Source organism: Vombatus ursinus, unplaced genomic scaffold (assembly GCF_900497805.2).
Source record: "Vombatus ursinus unplaced genomic scaffold, bare-nosed wombat genome assembly UNPS02014768.1, whole genome shotgun sequence".
NCBI classification, from domain to species: Eukaryota; Metazoa; Chordata; class Mammalia; order Diprotodontia; family Vombatidae; genus Vombatus; species Vombatus ursinus.
In genome coordinates, this window is record NW_020954546.1 from 20,494,645 (window position 1) to 20,515,864 (window position 21,220).

The 21,220-nt window shown below is 47.7% G+C and overlaps 2 protein-coding genes across 5 annotated transcripts in view; one reads left to right on the plus strand and one right to left on the minus strand.

The window, feature by feature from the left end:
• The window catches only part of ZSWIM7 (zinc finger SWIM-type containing 7), a 20,667-nt gene extending 16,610 nt beyond the window's left edge, over positions 1-4,057 (plus strand). For all 4 annotated transcript variants that reach the window (XM_027861882.1, XM_027861881.1, XM_027861879.1 and 1 more), the window contains exons 5-6: positions 134-238; positions 3,838-4,057. In XM_027861882.1, coding sequence (XP_027717683.1) covers positions 134-238; positions 3,838-3,957 — 225 coding nt within the window. In that variant the 3' untranslated portion in view covers positions 3,958-4,057. The remainder of the gene's footprint in view (positions 1-133; positions 239-3,837) is intronic.
• A 1,695-nt stretch (positions 4,058-5,752) lies between these two features.
• Positions 5,753-21,220, minus strand: part of ADORA2B (adenosine A2b receptor) — a 44,909-nt gene continuing 29,441 nt past the window's right edge. Inside the window, exon 2 of the mRNA XM_027861773.1 lies at positions 5,753-7,369. Coding sequence (XP_027717574.1) covers positions 6,709-7,369 — 661 coding nt within the window. The 3' untranslated portion in view covers positions 5,753-6,708. The remainder of the gene's footprint in view (positions 7,370-21,220) is intronic.

Genomic DNA, 21,220 nt, shown 5'->3' on the forward strand with positions numbered 1-21,220 from the left:
CCCCTTTTCGGGGGCATCACCAAAGCTTTCCCTTCTGGTGCAACACTCCACATAACTCTTGAGTAATCAGATGAATTACAAGGGAAGGTGGCCGGGCCGGGCCTGAGCCTCCCCTGTGTTCTTCCACCTGCAGGTACGTGGCAGCTCCGGGAAGGCGTATGTGTGTTTCGCCTCTTGCCATTACTGCTCGTGCCCAGCCTTTGCATTCTCTGTGCTTCGGAAGAGTGACAGCCTGTTGGTAAGAGGTGGGGAGAAGGGGATCCCCTCGTGCACGAGGCCACGTGACCAAGTGTTGAAATGAACTGCAGCCAGTGGCGCTGTCGTGTTCTCTAGTCAACTGTCCCGGGTTTGACTCCCCAGAGGAGTCAGATTTAGGCAATTGGGGTTAGGTGACTTTCCCAGAGTCACACAGCTAGTGAGTGTCAAGTGTTTGGTCTGAGGCCGGATTTGAACTCAGGTCCTCCTGACTTTCACTGCACCACCTAGCTGCCTGGAAATGTCATTTTTTAAGAGTATCGGTTTTCCTCCTGGGTGAAAACCCTTCCAGAAAGCTGTCCCTTTCACGCTTACATGGCCGTTCCACTCAGAGTCTCCCAGGAAGCACTGGAGGTTGGCACGTAAGAGGTGCCCCCCCCAGCCTGGGAGCCAGCCTGGCCGCAGAATGGACAGCAGCCTCTCTTCAGCTCAGGCCCTCGATTACTCTTGGGACCTCGTCTTTAGCCCGTGGTTTATGGGAACGTAGATCAGGAGTTAAAGTCTGGGAGGCCATGTATTCCAGCCATCCCACGGCCCAGGAGCGTTCAGCGTCTGGACCAGCATCACACAGCTTGTCAGGAGCGGAGGGTCTCATGTCGCCATGATGGTTGTCTTCTCAAGACACAAGGGGCTAGTCTGGCCCCGCCTTGGCATAGGCCCCAGGGGCCCAGGCACACACCTCATCCATCGCCAGCCTCAGGAGGGAACCAAGGCATCTGACAAAGGGAAAATGTACGTTTGCTCCATTGCCTCCCATCAGGGACTCTTCACCTTTTTGTGCCCCGTACCCCTCAGGCAACCCGCTGGTGAAGCTTGGGGACCCTTTCTGAGTCATGTTTGTAAACGTATAGAAGAAAACGCACAGGACTGTGATCAGTTATTGAAATACAGTCATCACATGCCCTTTTCTATCCAAGTTCGTGGACCCCCTGCAGTCTGTCATTCATACCAGGTGAAGAGCCCCTGTCCCAAAGGATGGGGGGTGGGGGGGGCATTGGAAAGAAGAAGGCAGGCCCGAACAGTAGCATCTGCACCATTCTTCCCTTCAGGTTGTCTCGTGATCACCTTGGGCACCGCTGGGGCTTCAGGTGACGCTACCCAGGACATCTCCCCTGCCTGGTGCAGCTAGTCATTTGTTTCATCTATTCTCTTTATTAAAGAAAAAAAAAATGGATGTGTTTTTTCTATCACCTTGAAACAGCTGGTAGCGAAATAGATAGAGTACCAGGTCTGAAATCAAGAAGACCTGAGTTCAAATCAGGCCTCAGATACTTAACTGGCACCTCTGCCTCAGTTTCCTCAACTGTAAAATGAGGATAATAATAGCACCTATCTCCCAGAGTTGTTGTGAGGACTAAATGAGATAATCACCGTAAAGCGCTTAACACAGTGCCTGGCGCTGTAAATGCTAGCTGTCATTATCTTTAACCTCACTTCTAAACTACCTTTCCTCCCACCCCTGCCCCATAAGCCATTCCCATGCACAAAAAATTAAAAAGGAAATGGTGCAGAGGGTCGGCAAGGCCAAGGGTGGCAGAGTCCAGCCCAACAGTAAAGGCGGGGGTCTGCCTCTCTCTCCAGGCTGGGCTTGGTCATTCTGATGGCCCAGTTTGGGGTTTTTGTCCTTCCCATGGTTTTGTAAACATGTGGGCTGACTTCCTGGCTCCACTCGCTTCTCTCTGCTTCCTTTCATACAAGTCTTCTCGTCCTTCCCTGAATCTCTCACATAATGTCATTGTTTCTTCCAGCACAGTCATTCCGTTACGATCACGTGCTGCTACAATTGGTGTAGCCTTTCCCCACTCCATGGGCACTGACTGTTTCCAGTAGTGCCCCTATTACATTCTCTTTGAAAACCTGGGTCTCACAAAGCAAGACTGGTCTGGGGGACCACAGGGACTTCAGAAGAAATTGGCAATTAGGCAATCTCTCCTAGAATCAAAGGGCAGAGGGAATCTCGGGATGAAAGGGAAATCTCTTCCCCAGATATCGACGGCTCAGCCCCCAGAAGCAGCTGTGGGCATCGCTGCGCTGGGGCTACTGGACTTGATGACAGTGACTCCCTGAGTGTAGAATCACGAAGGAATTTGGATCAGCTTCAGTGCAGAATTTGAATTTTCTTTCGACTGTTTGGTTGGCATCATGAGAGAGAATCTCGTGGGCGGGCTCTTGTGGCCGTGTCGGTCCTTTGCCCTCTGGCTGCATGTGATTCATTCTGCTTTGGGTCATGCCAATCCTGGGCCTGTTCTGGGGACCTGGAGATTCCATGTGCTTCCTTTCCCTTTGCAGCACAAGAGCGCAGTGTCTCTCATCACTGGCAGGGCCTGCCATGACTGCTGGCCTGTGTGCTTTGGCCTGACCCCTGCCCAGTGGTGAAAGACTGTTTCTTACAGTTTGATCGGGTGGATTTTCATGTTTTAAGAGAGGTTGTTGTGGCAGTTTGGACAGAGTCGGGGTGGTCATTGGGCTTTCTCTCTCTGGTTCCTCCCCACTTCCCCAGATGGACTTTTCAGGGAAAAAAGGTTTAATGGGAAGAGCTCTAGAACAAGAGTCAGGACCAGAGGGTTCTCTTCTGGAATCTATGTATAAATATCTGGGTTCTGTGGACTTGGACGGGAAAAAGACTGTTCCTTTATTTTCACTACCTGTTGTAACTGAAATGTAGTATGTCCTTCAATTATTTAAGAAAGAACATTCTTCTGAAAAAGGGCCAACAGGTTTCACTAGCCTGCCCTGGGCCCAGCCCAGCCACTTAGTGGGCTCAGTTTCCTTACATGTAAAATGAGAGGCCTGGTGATCACTTCAGTTCTAGCATTCAGCTCTACCTCTGACTGAAGATGGCACCATCCCTACCTCTGTTAACTCCCTACCTTCCCAGCTTTCCTGGTAGGAAAAATCGGCTGGAGGTGGAAGCTGCTGTCCTCTAAACTTGTTGGGCCAGAGCTCCAGGGCCGCAAAGGGCCCCACTGGTCTTTAGGTGTTAGCTGACCTCCCCTACAGCACTGTTCCATGTCAGCTTGAGGGTCCTTTTTGTCCTGAGGTGATCGTGGGCACGTGCTCGGATTGCCCTACATGGGGTTTGTGGAGAGGCCTGGCCTCCTGCCTGCCTCTCTTTAGCCCCACCTGTCTCTTCTGTCCTGGTCCAGACCTGGGTTTCCAGTGGGAGGGAGGAGTTCCTGGGCAGGAAACATGTTTTACTGATGTTGCTGGTTAGTCTTCTGCAGCCAAGTGTCTTAGAGCAGCAGATCTCTAGTTTTCAGGACCCCTTTACTGTCTTGAGGACCACTGAGGACCCCCACCCCTAAAGACCTTTTATTTATGTGGGTTCTGTCTGTAGTCATCATATTAGAAATTAAGTCATCTTCCTACTATTAGGAAAAGTTTTGACCTCAAGGACCCCCTGAAAGGACTATGCCCTAAGAACCACTGTCTTAGAGAATTGCCAAATGGACCATGGACAGGTTAATGGATTGACTTTCTAGGGTCCCACAGCCACTAGATGTCAGAGGCAGGATTTGAACTGCTGACACGCTTCCTCTTCCCAAGCTGGTTTCTAACTGACTTGTATCTTATGTCTTCCAGTGCAAGCATCTCCTGGCCACCTACCTTAGCCTGGCCATGGGGCTGTGCCAGGATCTGAGCATGTCTAATGAGCAGCTGTCTGGCCTCCTGTTAGCAGAGGAGGATCAAGAACAGGTCTAGAGCACCTCTGGCACCACCGACGCCTCTTCTTTTCACCTGAAGCAGAGATGCTGGACTGAAGGACTGAGTGAGCATTTATTAAATGCTTATTGTATGCCAAGCACTGTTATGATGCTCCCACTTTCTCATTTAACCATGTGTTATCTACTTAGAAGGAAAATGGTACCTTTCCTTCTGTCGAAGGGGGTTATAGAACATGCCTGTGATTATGGCCAAGTCCTCTTATGAAGGGTTTTTGACAGCCAAGAGGTCAATGAGAGAACTGAATTCTTCAGCAAAATCGACTGTAGTAGCTGATCTTTTTTTATTTTTTTAAGGGGAAAAACTTATTAGTTGGCATTATGCAGTGTTCAGGTTGGGAACAACTAGGTGGCGTAGTAGACAGAGTGCTAGGCCTTGAACCAGGAAGACCTGAGTTCAAATCCAGCCTCAGGCACTTACTAGCTGTGTAACTGGTCAAGTCACTTTACCCTGTCTGCCTCAGTTTCCTCATCTGTAAAATTAACTAGAAAATGAAATGGCAAATCACTCCAGTATCTGCCAGGAAAACCCCAAATGGGGTCATGGAGAATCAAATGTTCTGATTTGGTAAACTAAGGAAGGAGGGAGGCTTTTTCTTTCCTAGTCACATATCTATCTGTCTCCAAAGGGATGGGGAAGAGGCCTTCACCAGTTTGGAATCAGAAAGTCTGCATTCAGCTTCCAGCCTCACTGTTGGTTAGCTTCATGACCTTAGGCTGCTGGGCTTTCCAAGTCTCTTGTTTCCTTTTCTGGAAAATGGGGATAATAGTACTTATGCTGTGTGTCCCACCAAGTGAGATTAACTTAGGTAAGTCACTTTAATGGACAGCTTTGATTAGCTGTCAGAGCACAGGGCTCCCCCTGGGAAAGGTAAATCCAGTGGGAACATGGCTGACACCTTGGGAATCCCCAGAAGCAGAGGGACTTGAGGGCATAGATAAAGGAGTCATTCTTTCATCCAGAAAACATTAGGGGACTACTGTATGCCAGGTGCCAGGGCTATGCAGAGAGGAAGCACACTGACCTTGCTCCCAGAAGCTTAGAACCAGCATGTGACTAGCGTCTGGAAGCCCGGAATGGGATTGGTTTTTTATTTGCATATTACATTTTAATAAACTCTCATTTTAAACACAGGTAACTCTGGCAGGCAGGATTGCATAGAGAACCCGGCCTCAGGGCCGGCTGGCCCTGGGTTCCCTGCCACATCCTGGCTGTGTAACCCTGGGCAAAGAATCTCACCATCAAGGGCCCCAGGTAGTCTATAAAGACTTCTTGTTTCAGAAGTTCTGATCTACGTTGATTGGGGCGGGGGGGGTTTTCCAGAAATGTTGGGAGCTTCTTACAACATGGAAACCATAGGTCTGATCCCTTCTGTGGGGGCCCCCACCACTGCTCCCAAGTAAAACAAAACACCCCAAAGGGTGGGCTGAGGGCCGGGTAAGGGTTATAAAAAATCCAAGCAGGCCCAAGTCTCTTTCAGGTAGGGAGAATCCTAGGAAAGGTGACCTCTCCTTTGAAAGAAGTGAGGGATTTTGCTAGAAAGAGGCTGGGTGAGGAGATCTGCAGTGTGGGCACGGAGGACAAGCTGAGCAGAGGGCCGGGAGGAACAGCTGTGCATGAGGCTGTGTGAAAGCCATTCCAGTTTGATAAATGGACAATGTCAGCCCTAGTCCTGAGGTTTCTCCAGGTGAGGAGAGTTGGACAACATTCCACTAGCTCAGTCTCCCTCCCATGGCGGTGTTTTCTCTCCCCAGGAAAGTGAGAAAGCCAGAGACAGTTCTGGATGTGGTTTACTACATTTAAATTTCTTATCCAAAAAAAGCTTTATTTTTAATTCACTTAAATTATCTTCAGCTTTGAGCTAATACTACGTCTGTACACACACTGCAAATGAGGTGAAAATCTCACAGTTTGGGCTCAGCCATGTCTTTGCCCCATCTTTTGGTCTGCTCGATTCCACTGGGGTGGGGAGGACCAGAAGCAGAGTGACTGTTTCAGCCTCCTCTTCCCCTACAAAGCTGAGCGGGCATCCCCTGCCCCCCCCCCCCCAAAAGAGGAAAGGGAATCTAACGCAGCAGGGGTGGACTCCTTTTCCTCCATTGTTCTTGATCCCTCCAAGAGAAGGAAGAAAAGCCACTGTCTCCGGTATGAAAAGCACGATGTCACTAGATCACAAGCTGGAACAAGAGCCGCCTCCCGAGCCCGGCCGTCCCCAGGGCCTCTTCTTCACCCATGCCTGTACGTAGTGTTCTTCTGGCCACTTCCAGGGGGAGCAGGTTCCCATTTGTCAGAAGGGCCAAGGTGTTGCGTTTCCCCATTGCTTCCAAGTTAGGAAAACATCACTGCCGAGTGGGGGAGTTCACAGTAACAGTGGCTGAAATCCTTTGCTATCAGAGAGTAGTATTCAGCACATCCAAAGCAGTGGAGCTGAGGTTGGGTAGCCTGTGGAGAAAAACGGCGTCCTTGGCCAACAGCTTCCCGACCTCCCTTAGGAGTCCCTGGCCTCGTCATCCAGTCCACACGGGGCTAGCAGCAGGACCAACTACCTCTAAGGTATGTTTCCACTCGTTGGCCCTCAGAGACAATCATCTGTTTACCAAGATCCAGAGTGAGACCAGCGAGGCGTTCAGAGCAGGCCACCTGTACGTGCGTGTCCCCACTGAGAGTGGGCCAGGCTTCTCATCGTGCCTGTCACGGGCCGCGTGTCTCGTGGCCTCTTGGCGGCAGGGGTCATACGTCTGCATCGAGGGTCTGCACCGTCCCTGACTGTCCATTGCCACTCTTGGGGAGGTCATCTGTCTGACAGAGGACGTACCTTGAGATGATCTTGCGGAACGTGCAGCGAAAATCCCTTATCCTGTAGGCATAGATGATGGGATTGACGACGGAGTTAGTGTGCGACAAGAGGATGACCGTATGCATTAACGCCTTGGGTTTGCTCTTGGCAAAGTGGGGATTGAAGAGGGTGATGCAGTTCGTGGCGTGCAGGGGCAGCCAGCACAGGGCAAAGATGCCCACGATCATCGCCAGCGACTTGGCCGCATGGATTTCCCGCTGCAGCGTGGTCCGCGAGTGGTCCATCAGCTCCATTCGACGCAGCTGCTGACAGGCCACCAGGAAGATCTTGACGTAGATCGCCAGCATGATGAGCAGCGGGGGCAGGACGCAGCCAAAGAAGTTAAAGTAGACCATGTAGGACATGGTGACCACGTTCTCAAAGAGACATCTCACAGGACAGCAGCTCAGGTTCATGGGTCCATCAGTGCAATTGCGGGTGGCATTGGCCTTGTCATTCCATCCCATGAGAGGAGTTAGGCCAATGCCAAAAGCAAGAATCCAGAGCACAGCAATGACCCCTCTTGCCCGGGTCCCAGTAACTAAACTCTTGTACCTGTTGCCAAAAAAAAAAAAAAAATCCATTACACTTAGTTTCTAATAATCAATATACCATTATAACCTTTTTTGGGGGGGGGATTTATCTTTGCTTTTTAATACAAAATTATCTTCACCACGGTCTCTTCTTGTAATGCAGTGGATAGAGTCCTGGGTCTGGAGTCAGGAAAACCTGAATTCAAATCCAGTCTCAGACACTTAGTGGCTGTGTGACCCTGGGCAAGTCACTGAAATTTCTGTTTGCTTCTCTCCTCTGTAAAATGGAGGTAATAATGGCACCTCCCTCTCCATGTTGTGAGTATTATCGAATGAGAGAATAATTGTAAAGTTCTTATCACATTGCCTGGCACATAGTAGGTGCTATATAAATGCTTATTTCCTCACTCTCATGGCCATAAACATGCCTCAGAACATATGAGTTTCGTTTCTCTAATGAATATAAAGTTCTCAGTGTCATTCTTGACTACTGGTGATCAAAGAGCACGGTCTTCGTTTTGAATGAAAAGGGCAGTTCTCCAAGGAGAGCCCAGCTAAGTTAGGAGAGAGACTGAACCTGGGAGTGTACTGGTATGAGGAAATTCCCTCTACTGATACACATCACCACCTTCTATGCCACTGCTCTTATAGAGATACCTGGAGAAGAAGGATCTTGTTCAAGGTCATACAACAGTGTCAGTCAGAAGTGGTACTCAAACTCTGGTCTTCCTGACTCAGAGGCCTGCGCTATGTCTACTCCACTCAGCCCAGCTAGATGAAGATTGAAGATGATTTTCCTTTTAAACCTAATACCCAATCGGAAACCATTCATGCCCTGGGCATTTCTGATGCCCAGCAGATGGGTGCCTGCCTCCTGGGCCAACCAAATCGGAAACGAAGGGAATGTTGAAATTACCTGTGAACTGGTGATATACCGTACCCAATGTCACACACACACACACACACACACACACACACACACACACACACACTGCAGATGAGATTTTAAAAGAATACAATTGAAGCTCGCCTACTGCTTTGTCATATTCTGTTGCATGCTTGAATCTACTGGAGTGGCGTGAGACAAAAGCTCTTCCCTTTCAAAGTTGAGAATTCACCTTCCCACCCTCAGAAGGGAGAAATTGATTCTAATTGAGATGTGGTTAAAGCCCTTTCTTTAATTGTTCTCTAGTCTCTTGAAGGCAGCTAGGTGGCGCCATAGTGCATAGAGCACCTGGCCTGAGTCAGGAAGACTTCTCTTCCCAAGTTCAAATCCAGCCTCAGGCACTTCCTAGCTGTGTGACCCTGGGCAAGTCACTTCACCCTGTTTGCCTCAATTCCTCATCTGTAAAATGTGCTCCAGAAGGAAATGGCAAACCGCTCCAGTATCTTTGCCAAGAAAACCCCAAACTGGGGTCATTGAAGAGTTGGGCATGACTGAAACAACTGACCAACAACATGTGTCTACACATAATTGAGCGTGTGTGTACACATTGCTGAAAGTGGAATGGGTACACACAACTTTTATAGCGCGACATGCCTGCCGTTAACATTGACTCATGCCCCGTGAGGCCTTCAGGTCACTGGGCTAGCTGCCCATCCCCTATATTCTGGGGGATTCCAAGGGCTGGAATTGAGGGAAGAGAATGTTCCAAGGATGGGGAAGACTACCCATGCAAACACTCAGACCTAAGCTAGGGAAGCTGAGTTCAGAAGCAGAGAACAGGCCAATGTGGCTCAAAAGGCAACTTTTGTGAAGAGAAATAATGTGAAATAAGACTGCAAAGGCAGGCTGGAGCCAAGCTGGGAGGGAGGGGAGGAAAAGAGAAAGATGGAAGAAAGGAAAGAAGGGAAAGAGGGAAAGGAAGGAGGAAGAGGGCTGAGTATACAAATACAAATAACAAAAAAGAGAGTCCTTGCCCTCAAGGAGCTTGCATTCTATTAGAGGAAGACAGTACAGGAAAGGGAGCTAAAAAAACAGAAGATGAAGATACCAACGTGATTTTGAAGTCCAGAAGACCTAAACAGGGCAGGGATGGGGAATGAAGGCTGGCTAGGGCTCCTCCCCAAAATGGAGAACCCAGGAGGTGCTCACCAATGGGAGAAAGGGGCAAGTGGGAGCCCCAGAAGGTTCTTGAGCAGGTGAGTGGCTTAGTCAGCCTAGTGTTTTAGGAGGCTTTATTTTGGCAGCTGGGTTGGAAGACTGATTGGAGAGGGCATTCCCCAATCCATATGGGTCAAATATATGGCAGCAGATCAGAGTGCTAACTGTGAATGATGAAGACGTAAGCTTTGACACTTAGCAGCTATTTGACCTTGGCGAGTCACAAACCATCAGCTTCAGTTTCCTCATCTATAAAATGGGGATAATAATGGCACCTCCCTCATGGGGTTGTTAGATCAAATGAGATAAATAAAGTGTTTTACAAACCTTAAAGTGCTGTGTAAATGTTAGCTATTGTACAATATTCCAAAAAAAGAATATTAACCACCATATCTAAAAAACTAAAAATCCTGTTTTTAAAACTAGAAACAAGGTAGGGGTCCTTCAGTTGGGCTATAGCTAAACAAATTGAAGCATGTAAAATAATGGAATATTATTACACCGTAAGAAATAAATGAATATAAAGAATTCCAGAAAAGAGAAGACTTGTGTGGACTGATGCAGAGTCAAGTGGGCAGAACCAGGAGAACAATATGGACAATAACAATCTTGTGAATGAGTACAACACAGAAAGATGGCAACTCATATCAAATGCAATGACCCAATCTTGGTCATAGACCAGCCAACCAACGAGCATTTCTTCAGAACCTACTAGGGTATGAAGAAAGCCCTCCCTCCCCCCAAAAAATAGTCCCAGTGCTCCAGGAGTGTACATTCCAATAATAATAATAGCAGCTAGTATGAATAATGAATCCCCCAGGTGGTTGCATGTGTGGATTTGAAGTTACAATTAAGTAAAATAGAGGCATTGGTTTCAGCCCAATGGAAACATGTAGCATGAATTGCATGAATTCAAGTAATGCAAATGAACAATTCAGGGGATGTCCCCAGACCTTGTCTTATAGCACTTTACATATGTTAACTCATTTGATCTTCACAATAATGCTGTAAGGCTAGTGTTATTATTATTCCCATTTTACAGATTAGAAAACTGAGACAAGTAAGTAAAGTGACTTGATTGAAGTTGACTGTGGCAGGATTTGAACTCATTTTCCTGACTCCAAGCCTGGCACTCTATCCACTGCACCAACTATGTGCCTCGAGGCAACAGATAAATAACTAGGTAAATACAAGACAACCAGAGAGTAAACAGTAGGTCATCTCAGAGGGAAGGCAATAGCAGCTGGTGCCTCAGAGAAGGTGGGCTTGGGGCTGAGGCTTGAAGGAAGTCAGGGACTCTAAGAGCTGGCGATGAGGAGGCAGAGCATTCGGGGCACCGGAGATGGCCGATGCAAAGGCATGGAGGTGGGAGAGGTGGGACCAGAACAGCCAGGAATCCGCTGAGCTGGATCAGAGTAAGGTACAAGAAGACTTGAAAGGCAGGAAGGAGAGGGGAAGGTTGTGAAGAGCTTTAAATGCCCAACGGAAAACTTGAGATTTAATAGTGGAGGTATTTGGGAGCCAGTGGAGCTCAGTGAGGAGGGGATGACACAATCAGCCCTACCCTTTAGGAAAACCATCTTGGTAGCCAAATGGAGGATGACATGATGAAATACACTGCATGAAGCTGGGGAATGGCTGAACAAGTTGTGGTATGTGAATGTGATGGAATACTATTGTGCTATAAGAAATGATGAGGAGGCAGACTTCAGAAAAACCTGGAAAGATTTGTATGGTCTGATGCTGAGTGAAGTGAGCAGAACCAAGAGAACATTGTACACAGTAACAGCCATGTTGTGCGATGACTGACTTTGATAGAGTTAACTCTTCTCAGCAATCCAAGGATCTAAGACGTCTCCAAAGGCCTCATGAAGGAAAATGCTATCCACATTCAGAGCAAGAACTATGGAGTTTGAATGCAGATCGAAGCGGACTATTTGCTCTTTTTTTTCCTTCTGTTTTGTTTCTTCTTGTGGTTCCTTTTATTGGTTCCAGTTCTTCCTTATAACATGACTAATGTGAAAATATGTTCAATAGGAATGTTTATGTATAGTGTATTGCCATCTTGGGGAGGGAGGGGGAGAAAAATTTAAAACTCAGAAGCTTATGGAAGTGATTGTTGATAACTCAAATCAATTTAAAAGAAATAAACTGCATTCCTCTAGATAGAGAGGTGGGGGCCTTCAGGTGTGGAATGTTAGATACACTATCAGAAGTCACTATCATTTGGCTTAATGTTTTTGTTTGCTATAATGTGAGGTCCTTCAGGAGTGGAGAGCTGTATTGGGAAGTGATTGTACCATTATGTAGAAACATTAATAAAACATGTTTTTTAAACTGCATTGGGTGAGTCACTGCCTAGAGGGGATTGGCTGCCTGTCCTTTGTATATTCTGAAGCAGCTTGATCCACCTGCCCATGTAATTTGCTTCCACGTCCTCCAACCATCCCTTTGACAGTGTCTTATTCGGCAGGATTGCTATTGCTCTCTCTCTGCAGGAAGGTCGCTTACTCACCAAACCTCCCTTTACTGGCCTCAGTCCCTTACAACTCTGGGCCAGCTGACCCACCCTCTCCCTGCCCCTTCTCCACTGGGCTCCTCCTTCTGGAATGCCAAACCAACTATTCCTAGGAAAAACTCTGTCTCTGGACAATCAGGGAGGTGAGTTTCAGGGAAGAAGCGAAATTCCTACAAGGTGACAGGCAGATCTCTCCTAAAAGGCAAATGGCCAGGCTCACCCTGCTTAGGACTCCCTTCTCTATAACTGTTGGGGATTTACAAAGCTCTGTACCCTGGAACCCTGTGAAGGAGACAGTTCCATTTCATGGAGGAGGAAACTAAAGCTTGAGGCAGCCTGTGAAAAAGTCTGTATTTCCATACACACACACACACACACACACACACACACACACACAGAGCAGAAAATAATGACCCCAGCCCCGGACAGTTCCAAGTACCCAACCCTGTAGGAAAATGGAAAGAAAGAGAAAGCATATATGTGAATGCATGATTGTGCGCACGCACGCGTGCACACACACACACACACACCAGTATCTCTACCCAAACTCATGTTGGGAGAGACTGACCCCTGAGTTCCCACCAAGCTCTCCCCCTGGTTCCAGTACTGAAGAGTCAGATCCAGGAAGTGGTCACTCCCTGGCCTCCTTGTCTACGTACTGAGCCATCTTTCTTCACTCAAAGGGGCTCATTAACTTGAGGAATCAGTACAGAAATAATCAAGGCCAGAGAAACAACAAAAGGAGAAACGAAACAGGATGAGCCTCTCCAGTTCCATAATGAGAAAGGCCAGAGTCTGGTCTCTGCAATGAGCAGTGGCCTATGGGTGGGGGGGGGGGTGCTGTTCTGCTTTGCTCTTTCTTCAGCATCTCAAATAAAGCAATGAAGTCGCTGTCTTTTTCCAAGAGAAATAAGAATTCCCAGGATAGGGTCAGAATCCCATCAGGAAGAGATCAACCCCTACCCCCACTCTCCCCAAGGGCTATGACTCCTGGTCCACAGGGCACGTGTGTCTTGGGCAGGGTGACTCCCTGCAGCAGGAGACAGGGCTCGGGGGCCAGAATACAATAGCTGATGCTGGAGCCTGCTACCCACCCCTTGACAGAATGAGACACACATGTTTTTTTCAATGATAGTGGGTGGGAGAGAAAATACAAGCTTGCTTATTTTTTAAAATTAAAATTAAAAAAATGACAAAAGCCTGAAGGAACTTTCCATGCCCTTACCACTCTTCATCCTTTTAAAGAGGCTTGGGGTCCTTGACTCCTAGGTAGCTCACAAGAGATGGGAGACTTGAGCTCCCCCTGCCTGTCAGCATCAGGAATGATGCTGTCCACAGATAGTTACTGCCTGCCCTCCCCTGGCCCATCTCCATAAAATAATGAATCAGCTTCGGCATGGGGTGTTTCTGTGTGTATCTGGGTTCTTCTAGATAAGTTAGGGGCATCTAGGACATGGAGAAGCAGAAACTTTAAAAAGGCATGGTCTGAGTCAAGAAGGTTCTGGCTTGGCCATTTCTGAGTCTCATTTTCTGTAAAATCAGGATAATCATTCCCAGCCCAGAGTGCCTACCTCACAAGCCTACTTTGAAAATCAGAAGGGAAAATGTCTGCAAGTTAGATGATTTAAGAGACAGTCAAACGAATCCATCAATAAGCAGGATTAAGCACCTATGTGCCAAAGACAAAAATTAAAACAGTCCCTGCTCTCAAAGAGCTTCCATTCTATTGTGAAATTGAATAGAATGGAATGGAAAAACATTGATTAAGCAATATGCCAAGCACCAGGTGACTGGGGATACAAAGAGAGGCAAAAATAGTCCCTGCCCTCCAAGAGCTTATATTTTAGTTGGGGGAGGGGAAATTTGACATTAATCGATCAGTCAACAAACACTTATTAATCATCTGCTATGTGCCAGGCACTGTGCTAAGCACTGATACAAAGAAAGGCAAAAGACAGCCCCTGTTCTTGAGAAGTTTACATTTTATCAGAGGAAATAACACGTAGAGAATATATACAAAGTAAACACAATGTAACTTCACGGTGGAGACTATTATAATGCCTATTTTACAGGTAAAGAAACAGAGTTAAGTGACTTGCCAGGGCCAGCCAACTAGTAGAGTAGTGCAGATGCTTATGAGTGCTAGCTCCATCTCTGTTAGGCCTTTCCTAAGGGATCTGGACATGCTGCACTGACATCTGTGGGTTCTGGTCTGTGGTTTATCTTGGGTTAATGAGCGCCAGAGCTTTGGAAAACTATGACCTTTGCCAGAAGTTATAAACCTAACTGAAGGAATCTTCACATTCCTGACGCTGTGCCAAGCTATGGGTTTGATTTTTGCCCAGCTAAGGTGATGGACATGCTGCCCAAAGGCCAAGAAGCCTACCCCCCCCATCCCCCGCGCCCCAGGCGATCAATGAAAAGAGGAGCTGGAGAAAGAATGAATTAGAGATTCCTGATAGTACTAAGCCCCCTCCTCTTTTCTCTCTGTACTAGTCTACTTGATGATCTCATTGGCTCCCGTGGACTTAATGACCAGTCCTGTGCTAATGATTCTCCAATCTACATTTCCTGCCCCCAGACTCTCTACAGACTTCCAGTCTTGCAACTCCCAATAGATATCTTAAACTCAATATGCCACAAGGGAACTCATTGTTTTCCCCCTCTTCCTCTTCCCTTTGTTATTACAGTAGAGAGCAACCTACCTCCGTGTCCATCCCGGATTCCTCACCATATTTCAGTTTCCATATCCAAGATGTTGCCGAGACCTGTTGATTTCACCTTTGCAGCGTCTCTATGCCTCCATCTCTCCTCTGACACCGCCACCCCTCTGGTACAGATGCTCATACTGGTGGCTCTGCCTGCCTCAGGGCTCTCCCCACTGTAGTTCAGCCTCCATTCAGTCATGAAAGTGATTTTCCTAAAGGGTAGGTCTGACTATGTCACCCCCTTACTCCATAAACTACAGTGGCTCCCTATTGCCCCCAGTATAAAATACAAAATACTCTATTTGGCATTCAAAGCCCCACATAACCTGACCCCTTCCTACTTTTCCAGTCTTTTTATACCTGACTCCCCCCCGCCCCCACACATACTCTTCAATCCAGTGATCTAGCCTCCTAGTTGTTTCATGAACTAGACACTCCATCTATTGGCTCTGGGCATTTTCTCTGTCTGCCCCCATAACTGGAATGCTCTCTCTCCTCCACTCTGAGGACTGAACTCTCTGGCTTCCTTTATATCCCAACTAAAACTCTACCTCCTCTAGGAAAGCCTTCCCCAATCCCTCTGAATTCTAGTGTCTTTCCTCTGTTAACTATTTCCTTTTTATCCTGTATAGGGCTTCTTCTGGATAGATTTGTTTGCGTGTTGTCTCCTCCATGAGACTGCAAGCTCGTTGAGTGCAGGGACTGTCTTTTGCCTCTTTTTGTATCCCCAGTGTTTAGCATGGTGCCTGGCACAGGATAGGTGCTTAATAACTGATTGACTGAAAGGCAGAACTGGAAGGCAGCTCAGAGAACATCTAGTCCACTCTCCTTTCTTTAACAGAAGAAGAAACAAACCCAGGGAGGAATAATGATTTCCCTGCATCATTTAAGGCAGGATTTGAACTGGTGAGACAAGATATATGCCCGTAAAATGTTAACTAGCTATAAGAGGCTGCCAATCCCAAGTGCCAAGTTTATGGGAAGACACTGAGATCGCCCAGAGTTCATGGGAGGTCTCTCTTTCCTCTCCTCTCCCCTCCCAGCTATTTATCTATCACAATCCCATTGAAACGTTAAAAGTTAAATGTCCAACCCTTAAAAGAGTCTTTAGCCAGCCTTCCTGGCTCATCAAATGGTGATGAGCTCAACAAACTAGCTTTGTTGTTCAGTCATTTCAGTTGTTTCTGACTCTTCCTGACCCCATTTGGGGTTTTCTTGGCAAAGAGACTGGAGTGGTTTGCCATTTCCTTCTCCAGCTCATTTGACAAATGAGGAAACTGGAGCAAACAGGGTGAAGTGACTTGCCCAGGGTCACACAGCTACTACTTGTCTGAGGCTGGATTTGACCTCAGGTCTGTCTGACTCCAAGCCTGGTGGCTCTAGCTACAGGACCTGTTATGGCCATGAGAAATAGTTTCATAGTACTGAATTCTGATTTTCTTCTGCTATAAACTGATGCCTGGGGGCAATGTAACACAAAAAAGAGCACTGACTCTGCAGAGAACCTGAGTTCAAATCCTGTCTCTGATACTTACTACTTAGTGACCCCAAGCAAGTCACTTTCTTTCCCTAGGTACCCATTTCCTCACCGGTAAAATCATGAGTGGGGCCAGATTTGATGCTTCTAGGTCTGTTCTAGCTCTAAGATCCTGACAGCCAGGTAGAAATAGGACTTTAGAAGGCTCCTCTTGCCCCATGTCGTGGAGAGGGAGGCAAGGAATGAGAAGCCAGGGATCTATCACTGTTACCAAGAACCTGTGGCCCTGATTGTCTGCACCTGGCCCCACCCCAGGCTATTTCCCACCCTCGATCCCACCTAGACCTCTTCTCTGTTGCCTCCCCAGGTCACCCCAGGCTATTGCCTACTCCTTGATCACATCTAGCTCTTACCACCATCTTTCTGTAATTGTTCAGATTCTTAAAATCTGGCCCGCTTATCAATACAAATGCATAGGTTCTTAAAATCCTGCCCACTTCTATTGGCAAAACAATAAACCTTGTCTCTGACCAAAAGAAGGCTTGAGTAGTTGGAGTCTTTGGAGGCAAGGCTCTCACCTTTGGCCCTTGAATTTTGGGGTTCCCAGCACCCCCTAGACCACAACAGCTTCAAGGCATCCCCAGTACATGCTTCTTCTTCTTTTTTTTTTTTTTCAGGCAATTGGGGTTAAGTGACTTGCCCAGGGTCACACAGCTAGTAAGTGTCATGGCCACATTTGAACTCAGGTCCTCCTGACTTTGGGGCTGGTGCTCTATCTACTGCACCATCTAGCTGCCAGTGCTGCTTACTTCTAACAGGCCTATTCCTTGATATTCCTGGGACCCGGGGTGTCACAAGAGTGTATTCCAGCTAGCTCTTCTGATCCAGCACTTGTCCATCCAAGAAAGGGCCCATGGCGGACAGTACTTTGGACTGGGGCTTCTTGGGAGCAAGAGAAGTTTCCAGTGATCACTTCTCAGAACTCCACTGCATAATGTTCCAGACATCACTGACATTTTCCTAGGGAGTCATTGTCAACTTCTAATGGCAGAAAAAGAAAGTCTTTCCCTATCACTCAAAAGATCAAGTATGAAACACTGTATTCAAAATGGAATTATGAATCCCATTGACTCAGACTAAGAAAGATTTATGGATTTATGGGACCAGGAAGAAAATGATGTTGAGTTACAGATGGGTGGGTCTTGGTTTTACAGGGGTGGGGAACCTTCGGCCTTGAGGCCACATGTGGCCCTCTAGGTCCTCAAGTGCAGCCCTTTGACTGAATCCAAACTTCATTTGTTCTGTGAAGTTTGGATTCAAGGGGCCCCACTTGAGGACCTAGAGGGTCACATGAGTCCTTAAGGCTTCAAGCACATTCCCCACCTCTGGGAGGAGGTAATGTGGTACAAGGGACACAGAGGGCCTAGATGCAGATTCCACCTTCGACGAGATGACCTATGTGACCTTGGACAAAACCCAACCTCTCTGGGCGTCAATTTCTTCATCTGTAAAATGAAGGGGTTAGAAAAGATGGCCTGCAAAGCCCTTCCAGATCTAGTAATATGGTCCCATCAATCAATCAACTTTTATTAAGCACTTAGCATGTGCCAGGCACTGTGCTCAACTAGGGAGATACAAAAAGAGGAAAAAGTCCCTGCCCTCAGGGAGATTACAATCTCCAGGAGGAGACAACATGCAAACAAATCTATACAAAGCAAGCTATTCACAAGATGAGTAGGAAATAATTAACAGAGGGAAGGCGCTAGACTTAAGTGGAGCTGGGGAAGGCATCCTAAAGAAGGGATTTCAGCTGGGACTTAAGGGAAGCCGGGGAAGTCAGCAGGCAGAGTTGAGGAAGAAGAACGTTCCAGGTGTGGGGGACAGAACCGGAGAAAATGCCTCAAGCCCAGAGTTGGAGGTCTTCTTCATGGAACAGCCAGGAGGCCGGAGGCACTGGATTTTAAGGTAGCCAGCAGGAGGGCAGAGGTCAAAGTCACCCACCAAACTGGGGCTGGGATTTGGTTCGTTGATTCACAGGATTAGAGCCGGCTGGGACCTTGAGGATTATTTAAACCTCTTATTTTACAGAAGAGAAAGTCTATTTGTCCACAATCACTCAGAAGGCAGATGGCATGGCCTGGGCTTGAACCCTGACCCTCTGACTCCACATCCTCGTACTGCTCCCACTACACCCCAGGCTAGTGACCAGGCTGGATCTCTTGGGATGCTGCAGCCCAGCCACAGAGTAACCAGAACTCCGGAAGACAGGAAACATCACAATCCAGGTCGATCTAATCGATTCCACAAACAAGGAGATGGATCAGATTTAGAGCTGGACAGGGACCCCAGTGGTATCGTAGTTCAACACCTCCAATTTTACAGATGAGAAAACTGACACCCAGAGACAGAAAGTGATAGACTCAGGATCACAAAGGTAGGATTTGAATCCAGGTCTACCAACACCCCATCCAGTTCTCTTTCCACTGTACTGTCCTCAGACTAAACAGGACCCTCTTGTGTATAGGCTTGTAAAGGCTGCACAGCGGAGACCACTTAAAGTAGGGCTGTAGATATGACAGGAAAGACAAAAACAAAGCCGTCCCTGACCATTAGGAGCTTGTGGGAGGTGGAGTGGTTGAAGGTGGGGGTCGGGGCATGAGAAGACAAATAAATAACTAAAATACCAGTTCTGGGCTCATGTGGTTATGGACTGTACAAAGAACAGTCAGATGCTCTCAGGCAGGAAAGGAAGGTGGAAACCAAATTGTAGAGGACCTTGAATGCCAAGCTAAGGAATTAGTATTGACCATTAGAGGAAACAGAAAGCCACCACAGTCCTGGGGAGTTGGCTGAGAGTTACTTGCCCAAGGTCACACAGTTAGTAAGTGTCTGAGGCAAGATTTGAACTCAGGTCTTCTGGACTCCAAGTCTAGTGCTCTATCTTAGATGGGATAATGGATGAAGATTGGAATCCAGCACTCTATCCAGGCAGGAAAGAGAAAATGTTGAACTTGGAGTTCGGCTATGTGACCCTGAGCAAGTCACTTTACTCAGCCTTGGTTTCCTTCTCTGTAGAATGGGCATAGTAATAGCATCTACTTCCCAGGGTTGTTGTGAGGATAAACTGAGATAATAATTGTAAAGTCTGACATACGGTAAGCTTTATATCAATGTTAGCTAGTGTTATTATTATTATTAATTATAATTATTAGGAGGTACATCGTGCATTGGGCCTAAAAGCATCACTGACCATGACTGAATTCAATGTTTCTTATAGATGGTTTAAAAAGAAAGATTTATATTTTTACAGCCTTGTCAGAGACCCTGATGATAGGGGACCAGAGGTCTTCTCTTATAGTGGGGTACGGAAGAGCAGAGCTTAGCCAGCCCCTGGGCATGCCTCCCTCGGACCACTCTTGGCATCGGCTGCCACTGGCTAAGCTCAGTTTACCCCCACGTCAGCCACGCCCCCTCTACCACTGGACCCATCCAGGGAATCATTATTTTCTTTGCATTTCCAACCCAGCACAAGCCAAACACAGCTCACTCTGTTTACACCCTCGTTTCTACACCCGGGTCATCAGACTCAGCGGGGTCCCTCTGCGAAAGCACATGCTGTATCTGTTTGTGGGGAGTTTTTTATTTTTAGTTCTTTCCTTTTATTTGTCTTCATTCAATCCCGATCAGCCAAGAGAGACACAGCAGGAAAAGGCATTGAGGAAAAGCAGAGGAGGCCAGGCGCCTGCTTGGCAGGTTGCTGGACTTGAAGGTGGATGGGCCCAAGGGCAGTATCGCCTTACCCAGTGATCCCTCACCCATGCAGTGAGCCTTCTGAAAGCGCTCCAGGTGCCTGGAGAGGGCCCATCAGCTGCTTTCCCAAAGAGCCAGGCAGGCCCAGGGAGGGCAGAAACATCCCAGTGAACGTTGGACTCAAAAGGCAAGCAGCCCAGTGGCCTGGGATGAAGAAGTCCCCTGCTGCTGCTGTGAGAAGGGCTAAGTGTGCCTTCAGAAAAGCCAAGCAGGCTGCCTCACAGTCCCCGAGTATCTTTGAGCAAAGGCTGGACGGGCACCACTGGGGACGTCATGAGTCAGTTCTTTCTCTCTCTGTCTCTGTCTGTCTCTCCCTCCCTTCCTCCCCCTTCCCCTGGCAACTAAATCTGTCTTTAAAAAAAAAAAGTTGACTTAAGGGTGTGCTTCATGATTCTTGCTCCAGCTGATGGTATTGGGGGGGGGGGATGATGAAAAAAACACTCGTTCTAGAATCCAGTGTGGACCTTCTCACACTCCCAGAATGCCAGAGTCAAAGGGACCCCAGAGAGAACACCCGACCCGACCTCTCCTTCCCCACCTCATTCCACCGGGGAGACAACTGAAGGCTAGAGGACGGCTGTGACTTGCCCAGTGATGGTGCCCAAGCCAGCACTGCACTCAGCTTTTCACCCACCTGCCCCATGAGCAGCCTCTCCAAGCAGGCTGCCTTGGGATTACTTCCGCCTATTCTCATAACCTTAAGTGAAGAAAAACAGTGGGCAGTTTTACAGTCAGTGGCAGAGGCCCAAGGACAAACCCACTTCAAAGGCTTGGCCCTGGGTTTAACCTGAAAAGACTCCTTCCTTCAGGCCACGGCAGTTTCTAGTTTTCTGGACCAAGGCATTCCCATACTTCCTCCGGTGGAAGCCAGATCTCCTGCTTCTCAGACTGGGGGTTGGGAGGGACCTTCAATGCCGTCTAGTCTAAGTCATACTGCAGCAGATAGCTCCTTGTTCCTCACAGATGTCATCCTTCTTCTGCCTGGCAACCTCCAAGGACAATCTCTTTTGTTGCTGGGTCAGTCATTTTCAGTTGTGTCGGACCCTATTTGGGGGTTTTCTTGGCAAAGACACTGGAGTGGTTTGCCATTCTCCAGCTCATTTGGCGAATGAGGAAAATGAGGCAAACAGGGTTAAGTGCCTTGGTCACACAGCTAGTAAGTGTCTGAGGCTGGATTTGAACTCAGGTCTTCCTGACTTCAAGCCCTACACTCTATGCACTATGGTGCCACCTGGCTTCCCACAGGAGAATCTACG